At 45.0% G+C, this 9,147-nt stretch overlaps 1 protein-coding gene across 2 annotated transcripts; it reads right to left on the bottom strand.

Annotated features, from left to right (window-relative positions):
* Nucleotides 1-797: 797 nt before the first annotated feature.
* On the bottom strand, nt 798-3,595 carry LOC123402578 (CDT1-like protein b). Of its 2 annotated transcripts, XM_045096504.1 has the most exons (4): nt 3,492-3,595; nt 2,289-2,408; nt 2,143-2,197; nt 798-858 (listed from the first exon to the last, which is right to left on the bottom strand). In XM_045096504.1, exons 1-4 carry the CDS (start codon nt 3,578-3,580, stop codon nt 814-816), a joined length of 309 nt encoding a protein of 102 aa, XP_044952439.1. In that variant the 5' UTR covers nt 3,581-3,595; the 3' UTR covers nt 798-813. The 2 variants fall into 2 exon arrangements, with proteins under 2 accessions (XP_044952439.1, XP_044952438.1); XM_045096503.1 differs by having other exon boundaries at nt 798-2,197.
* Nucleotides 3,596-9,147: the final 5,552 nt, after the last annotated feature.

The raw sequence follows: 9,147 nt of genomic DNA on the forward strand, positions 1-9,147 counted from the left end.
CTTGTTGCAAAAAAAAATCTGCAACATTAACTTTGTTGAAAAAATAATATTATGATGCAAAAGTTCCGCAACACGGCCCGTGTCGCAAACACCGGAACTCAACATTACGCTTGTTGCAAAAGTTGTCGGCTCAATTTTGTCGGTCATCCCGTATTAAATCTTTGTGGCAGAAAAAATTGCATAGCCATTTACAGCTTTGTCAGGACCGAAACAAAGAGGTTGCTTGGGCAACTAGTTTGTTGTTTCAGGAATTAATATGACGACTGAGCTGCATCCCAGGAATTAGATCAGATGGTTGCAGATGACTGTGCGCGTGGACATTTGACGATTATCGTGGTGGGGGACGTGTTTTAAATTTTTATAACAAGGATCTTGTTGCAAAAAATTTGAGAATAAGAGGTTTTGCAACACAGGACTTGTTGCAGAAAATAAGAGTTTTTTTTTGCAACAAAAGATTTGTTGTAGAAAATTAAAGAGAAGTTTTCGCAACAAGAGTATTGTTGCAAGAAACTAGTGCAGAGAAACTGACGGCTCGCGCCACACAATCAACGGCTCATGAGGCGACGGATCCTTTTTAAAGATCCGCCGGACGACGCGTAGCATGCCCCATTCTATATTTATGCAATTAGATAATTTGATTCTAAAAGAGCCAATTAGACATAATATTTCATACAAGAACATGCAAAGTACACTACAATCACACATAGTACAAATCTGGTACTCAGCTATAAAATACAACTAAGTATACACATAACTAGCTCCAGTGAGCTAAAACGGATTGGTGGGAATGGGTTTTCTTCGGGATTCTTCTTCCTAAAGATCGTGTACACCCAAATTTTGAAGAATGAAGGCCAGCATCTGCAAGTAATAAATTATAAAAAGTTAGAAACATAATCAATTGAATTCGTGAATATAAAAATCTCATAACGATGAAAATTTGTTGCAGAACTTTAGATTTAACAGAAAACCATGCATATAACATTCTCATAACAACGAAAACTAAGATACATTTTGCAAATGATAAATACCAGCACAGTGCAAGTTAACACAACAAATGGACAACAAACAAACGAAGTATAACTATAAGCAGACAACAAATATCAGTGAAAGCAGTACCAAGTAACCGACATCAAGCTCTCAAACAGGCAATGGTAGGCACAATTGCTGCGTCCGATAAAACAAGGATATATGTATGCGTGTATGTCATGTTCGCTGCGTGCGGATGCCATCAAACGGACACCCACATGGGTTTCTCAGGAAAAAAATTGATGGGGACTGAATGAAAAGACACTGGAAAGTTACTTGCAATGCAGCCGCTACCCAGTAGTATTGGGTGGTGCTTGCTTGCATGGTTACTGCAGTTGGGAATGGAAGCTAATGGCATGGACCAGGTAAAACTCAGTAAGCAGTGTAACGCAGACAAAAGTCATGAAGCAGAGTAACACAGACAAAAGTCATCAAGCAGAGTAACACATACTCATCATGAGACATATGAAAAAATACTGTGAAGTCCAAACTGACTCGGACACAGACACAATGACTGTAACACAATGCTTGAACCAGCACCAGCACCAGCAGCAAGGAATAGAAGCTGGCACTTTGATATGAATACAGTAAACTCCAAACTCATAGGGACAAAACGCTAATGCTAATGCAATGCAAACTCATGGGAGAAACTAGAAGTAACATGCAAAATCACTTGGCACAGTTGCGCTGACAATGTTAGGTTCAGCATGCTACACGTACACGCAATTTTATTTTATGAGCAGTAAAACGGAGCAGCAAATCCCGGTCATACATTAAGAAATTAATGTATTATGTAACTACAGAGCTATTACATAATACAGTTTATTAATGTAAACATTTTATCATTTCTTAATGTATTGTTGGCTGTGTAGTTACATGATAGTAGCTCTGGTAAGTACGTGCAAACAAATTTGTAGCAGGCCGAATACTCCCAGCTCCAAATGCAACCAAGAAGCAAGCAAATTCCCACCATAATCCGTCACAGCTAGAGTGATTAAACATGCCAAAATCCCGAAAACAACTATTCCGTGTGCTATCGGAGAGATACAATTTGAGCCTACCAATATAATATGTGCCAAGACTGTTCACAACAATACTAGCATGAACACGCTGTACCATAGCCTCGGGCATGATGTACTTGAGCTGTGCGAGATGGCCATAGGTAAACCTCCTGCAGACAGAATTGTGTAAATTAGAGACTAGATTATTTAAATCAAACGGAGCAGCAATCATCTGATTGTTTTGTCATAAGAGGCCAGTACCTCTCAGCCAAGTTCCGAATGCTAGCGCAGATGTTGGGGAATGTTGCCTTGGATCCCTTCATGCGGAGGAGCCGGGTGGAGCTCTCAAAGCAGTTGAAGAACTCGCAGAGAATCTCATAGCTGATCATCATCAATGACATAAACCAAATTAGAAAACAGAACTGGTGCAATACAAAGATGCTGGAATTTAACAGGGTGAATTTTGCATCTAGATAACAATTGCAATTATCTAATGTCAGTTGCGGTAAATTGCATCAGAGAAATAAAACATACAGATTGTTGTTGGTTTCACTAAAATGATGATGGTCCGAAACTATGTAAAAGGATTCAGTTTGGGGGCACCCAAGAAAGCAGGCTAGATCCACCCAAGAAAGGTCAATTTGAGTTCTTTGGGCTGCAGTCAGCTCCTGGATTATGTCACAACTATTATTACACACTCTAGTCTCAGAGTGGTCTCTAAATTTTGTTACCTCCTCCTCTTCTGAGGGCACTTGGTCCCTGCAGATCTCCAACATCATATTTGTTGACCAACCTACCGGGACTGGGTTCAGCTACAGCTCTGACGAGACAGGGGTCAACAATGATCTGTATGACTTCCTCCAGGATCAGTTTACTTCTTTACTCTATCGATCCAATTCGAAGCAGTATTTTACTACACTACTGCAGAAACGTGGTTTATTCATTCAGCAAGAAATACTTTATCAAAAAGATGCTAAAACGTCCTCCAGGTGTAAGATCATCATATAACAACATAAAGGCCTAAACACATCAGGGCACTCTTTTATTTGTAGTACTAGTTTGGTTTCAGTTAACAATGCTCATATATAGTGCAGTCCTACTTTCCTAAGGCACAACAATTCCTTTACATTTGGATATTCCCACCGGAGCATAACCCATTTTTCCTGATTAAGTGCATTACAAGATGTTTCTCCACACTTTCTAAATTCGGTGCTAGCTATTTCTGCACCCCTTAATCGACCAGAACAAAGAATATCTATCCCCTTCAACCTCTTTTGGATAACTGTACAAGAATTCGAGCGCATCCTTGGAACGATTCAGTTTCAGGCGAAGTTGAGGAAAAAAATGACAGATTGATGTTGGTTTTATACTAGACTAAGAAAACAGGACTGGATTTCATGGGGGTAAGCAGGAGATGAAACGGTAACCGCAGATCTGCGGCAGTTACCTCTTCGGCAGCTTTACCTTGGGCCTGCGCTTGACGGGGCTGCGGCCGACGCCGGCGCCCACGCCGAGCTCCCTCTCAATAGACTAGAGCGCGTCCACCCCGGCATCAACCTCCGCCACGGGGCCCCTACCGGCGCGATGCAGCTCGAGCGCCGCCCGCCGGACCTCCTTGACGGACAGCGCGACGGCGCCGCCGCTGCGGCCCCTCCGCAGCAGCGGCCGCTGCTTTGTCTTCTCCGGCGTGACCAGATCCAACGCGGCCGCGGCCACCTTCTTCATCTTCTCCGGCGTGGCGAACTGGCCGACCGACGAGGCGACGGACGTCTTCACCTTCCACGGCGACCGGACGCTGGCGGCCACCGTCCGGGGCTTCTTGGATGGGGTGCCGGCGTCCATCGCGGGGAGGGGGAGGGGGAAGGCTGCGGTAGGGTTCGGCGTGCGAGATGGCCATAGGAGCGGGGAGAGAGGGTGAGGGGGTGAATGCCACCGTCAGACGCGCGCTTGCTGCTGCTCGCCCGCATCTCCATCTCCATGGGCGGTGGTGGGTGGATGGGTGGGGGGCTGTTGCATGCGGCGGATCGAGATCTGGGAGGGAGATGTGGATCGAGGGAGACATAGGGTTTCAGAGAGAGTGGATAGAGAGAGAGATGGCCACGAGGGGTTGGGTTTGGTGGGTTTGCGGTGGGTTGGATGGACAGACAAATGAACAGATGTATGGGTGCATGGATGGACGGATGATTGACATGTCATCCATCCATGTCACGTCACGATTGTTTCCACCAACCAGAATAAAATTTATGTAATTTTGTTGTTTTTTATTTTTAATTATATTTTACCTTTTTATATTTTTTTCAAATGATTTCATTTTTTCAGAAATGTGCATATTGCAATGACAAGCAATGTTGTTTTTGTTCCTAGCACAACCAATTCCATCAAGCAGAATAAAGCATATGTCATTGTATTTTTCCTATTGTTTTGCTTTTTTTTTTACATGATAAAATCCAAATATGATATTATGGAGTATACAAGCTTTCATCTTAGAATTATAAAAAATGTTGTCAAAGGAACTTTTCATTTTCTTTGCACGAAAAATCCATTTTCCATTTTTCGAGTGTTCAAAGTGAGTTTTTTGTGAAGGACCTACCATATATTTGTTTCAAAATTGTACCAAATAATTTTTATAAAATACTAGGACATATTTAATGTACAATTAACCAAATGGTTGGGTGTTAAAATCTTTTATCCACCTCTAGTGAAAAAGACAAATTGTCGCCGATTTAGCACGAAGCGGGTCAAATTTGAACTAAAGGTGCCTCATAGTTTTTTCATGATTTTTCCTAAAATTATTTTTAGGTAAAAAATTATCTGTTTAATTAGAGATCCAACAAAATTTTGATAAGATTCAACCCCTAGCTATGAACGGTCATGCCCGACATTTCGACCGCATTTCGAAACGGGCACAACAAATTAAAAAAAAATGCAAAACCTTCGCGTTGTGTGATAATATGTGACCAAGTTATCAGGAAAAATAATAAACTTGTAATACAGTGATTACTTTAAAAAAGTGTTCTCAGAAATGGGTTATAGTGTGTGAAGATTCATGGCTTTCAAGCCAAATGATCAATCTTATGGCCACATTCATGGCATAGTTTGTTCAAACGATCTAATATTATGCACAAGGGTGCATATTGGAATGGCAAACAATGTTGATTAAGGAAGTTTTCATTTTCCTTGTATGAAAAATTGTCCGAAATGAGTTTTTTTGTGAAGGACCTACCATATATTTGTTTCAAAATTGTACCTAATAATTTTTCTAAAATACTAGGCCATATTTAATGTACAATTGACAAAATGGTTGGGTTTTAAAAGCTTTTATCCACATCTAGTGAAAAATACAAATTGTCGTCGATTCAGTAGGAAGCGGGTCAAATTTGAACTGCAACTGCATTGTAATTTGCTATTTATTTTTCCCAAAAATCATTTATTGGTACAAAAGTATCTATTTAATAAGAATTACATGGTGTGGTGGCTTGACGCCGAGGTTTCGATGGTGGTCGAGTGCCCCAACTCCAGAGCGCGTGAACTTACATGCGAGTCGCGTGGTCACCACGTTACCGTTGCATTGCCATGCATTCTCGGTGGAATAGGCATGTCTGGTGGGTTAGACACTCCCTCGGTAGATGTTAGGAAGAAGAATACAATAGAAGAATCTCACGAGGAGACCGAACTAAGCTCAAACATGAATTAGCAGTCAAGTGTTTGATTAGCGGTGCGGGTAATGCACATAGACAATGGGCCTAAATTTTGGCTGAGGATGATCATCTACTAAGGATACTCTCTTGCCAGAATTTTAGCTCAAATGGATGAACCTAGCTGACACTTGCTTTGCAAAGTACCACACTGTGCAGAAATATGGATGTTGAAGCTGGGATCAAATGAATCATTGGACTGAGCTGAAATTTGGTGTATGATGTTAATTAGGGCATATGAAGGCACTTTAAAAAAGTTATACCATTTGGACATGCCAAAGTGACACTTCCTAAAATTGTAATTGAAACTGGGCTCACATAGATGATTGGATTGAGCTGAAATTTGGAGGAGGAGGATAATTTGGGCGCATTAAGGCACTGTAAAAAACATAAAATTTGGATAAACAAAAATTGTACTTCCTTCACAATGATTTCTACTGAACAAAATATTGGGAAAAATATTGAGGGAAACTGGCTGAATTAAATGAGCTAAAATTTGGTGGAGAGAGGTTATATGGCTAGTTTTATTACATGGTAAATTTTCATCAACTATAAAGCAATATAAAATGTAGTTGCTTCACAAACTAAAAATATTAGCAAAAACAAAGATTGGATGATGAGCTCACATGGATTGTTAGATGGGGCTAAAATTTTGTGGAGAGCTATGTTTTGGGCATATAGAAGATGCGGAAAAAATTCAACTCATCACGATATTCCTATGTAGTACTTCCTTCACAAAGCTGTTAGCTGAACACAAAACTTTGGAAATTTGCTGAGAAAGATTTACTAGGAAAGAGTGCCCAAAAAAATTGAGGGTCATCAAAGAAATAGAAATAACACTTCTTTCACAAAGTGCTATTCTGAACAGAATAGGAAAATGAATATTGCTGAATTATTTTCGAACTATGGAAGGAAGAGTTTTCACATATGTGAGGAATATATGATCCAAAATATTTATGAGAATTTTTCGAGAATTTTTGGAATGACAGAATAGTAGGTTGCTTCACAAACTAGGCAAAAAATAACACATGGACATGACACGTAGGTAAAACTGATGATGTGGCACCTAGTCATAGCTATGACCATCTATATTGGTCGTAATTAGCTACAAATTAGCAAACATGGCTATCTTCTTTACGACCTTTTCCAGTAAGGAAGTTACGACCTTTGTGATGAAAAAGGTCGTTAGTTTTTGAGGTTAGGACCCCTCCGGACAGCTTACAACCAATTGGTCTCAAATGTTCGTAGATTTACGACCAATTCTGTGAGTGTCACTGACAGAAGGTCGTTAGTTGACATATTTCTTGTAGTGTGCAAAGAGTAAAACCCTACTCTTGCTGTTGGTGGATTGCCTCTCTCGGAGGTTGATGAACGAGATAGTACAGTGCTCTTGAGCCTCCGGAGGCCGAGTGGCTTGGTTTGTTGCTCTAGCGTTATGATCGTCCAATCCCCCTTCTCACGTATCCTACCCTGTCTATTTATAGTGAAGGCAAGGGTCCTCTTCCCTTATCGTAGGTGGGAAGGGATCCCACAACGACATGTTTTGGTGGGAGACAAGGGAACATGCTTCTCCTGCCAAAATTGGTCTTCGCCTGCAAAGCCGCTGCTAGCGTCGCGAAGGTGAGCATAGGGGTGACGTCTGTCCTGCCGGCTGGCAACCTTGGTCTTGTTGTACCAAAAGGGAAACCTTTAGGAGACGCCTTTGTAGTCCTGATTCGCTCCCACCTTCTTTGCACCAAAGGGGGAACTGTCCCGTCCTTCCATCTTCTGATCGCCTGCCTTCAATGGCGTCATCCTTGACTCCTGAGGCCCGATCTTGCCTCAAAATATCCGCCTCAACGGAGGGGTCCTGAGGAGGGCCCATGCGGGTCTTGATGATGCTCTTCCTAGCGAGGCTTGGCCCCTTGCGAGGGCCTTGTTAAGGGTGGTGTTGTTCCTTGCCGGCCTTGTGTTGATGAAGTGGGCCAGCCCTGAGCCGCAGGCAGGCAGGTCTGGGTACCCCCGTTCCCAGAACACTAATAATAGCCCCCGGGCCAAAGGCGCGCCTGGGTTGGCTTCTTGGTGAAGCCTCGTAGACGGCCCGAAATGTCGCGGGCCCCATTTTCCCGTGGTTCAGGCGACCCACGTGTCTCGAAGCTGCGCGGCGACGCTCCCGCTCCTCGAAGTGCCCCGATGGTGCCAGGCCAAGATGACGCGGCTCCCAAGAGTCGCGTAGGCCATCATGTTGTTCATGTGAGGCAACCTGGGCAACAGCGCTTCCGTCGGCCCACCTCGCGGCCCTCACGAGTCGTGCGACGCCCACGCTCCCGCGACGGTTGGTGGCTAGGGCTCGCCTATAAATACGCCCAGCCCCCAACGGGGGAAGGCACCGTAACCTTGAGCTCCTTCTCAACTTCACCCATCCACCGCGAGGATACTTCTTCCCCTCCTTTGCTCTTCATCTTCATGGCATCCCCCGGAGATGGCTCCGACCGGGGAAAGTGTGTGCCGCCTCCTACGCCTTCGTCCGCCACCGGGGGTAGTGGCGGAGGGCCTTCCGGGCCTTCACGCTTCTGCTCCCGCTGGGTAATGGTTGACGGGTAAGTCCTTCGTTGCGTTTCCTTTGCTTGTTGTTCCGTCTGATGTCGGTGGGTTAATCATACTTCTTCTTCAGCACACCCTCCTCCAAGAAGACGAAGCTCGGTGAGCTCCAAGAGGAGGTGGAAGAGCTTCATGCCCGGCCGGAGAGCGTCCAAGACGCCCTTGATGCCGCTTGGCAAGGCGAGGCGGAGGCCAAGAAGGAGCTAGCCTCGCTGCACCAGCAGTTCCGGGAGGCGGCGGACGTCATGCACGCTGCCAAGGACGAGGCGTCGTATGCTAGGCTGATGGCGTCCCAGCGCATCCTGCAGTTTGCCGGCATCGTCGACCGGTGGCCGCCGTGATGCATCGGTTTGCAAGGAGGGCCCCTGCGCTGCCCAATATGAGGAGCGACGGGCGTCTTCTTCCAAGAGGTCGTGGAGGTGCTGCAGGCCAGCGTCCACCGCATGGAGGAGGATAGAGCATCCAGCGTGCGTGAGCTTCTGGGCCTCGCCCTGACGCTCGTCTTCACCAACTAGCGCCGCCTAGCCCCAGAGCTCGACCTCCGGCGCGTCGTCGAGCCCCGCCGTGTTCTCCGGGAGGAGGTCCGCCCGCACGTGGATGCACTAGTGGGGCGGTACGTCCATGTGCCCGCCTCAAGCAAGGAGCGTGGTCCTGACACCGGGCCAGCCGGCGCCATGGGTGACGCCGGTAGCCCCTCCCCTTAGTGCCCCAAGCTCCTGTTTGCCTGCTCAAGTAATGGTGAATTAAGAACTCTACCCTGCTCGGCGTTATGATTTTGCTGCTATTACCATTTATGCTTCCCTCTTTTCTTTGTTCTCAAAGCGACTGTTTCCGTGCTGGTGGTC

This window comes from Hordeum vulgare, chromosome 6H, assembly GCF_904849725.1.
Source record: "Hordeum vulgare subsp. vulgare chromosome 6H, MorexV3_pseudomolecules_assembly, whole genome shotgun sequence".
Classification (NCBI taxonomy): domain Eukaryota; kingdom Viridiplantae; phylum Streptophyta; class Magnoliopsida; order Poales; family Poaceae; genus Hordeum; species Hordeum vulgare.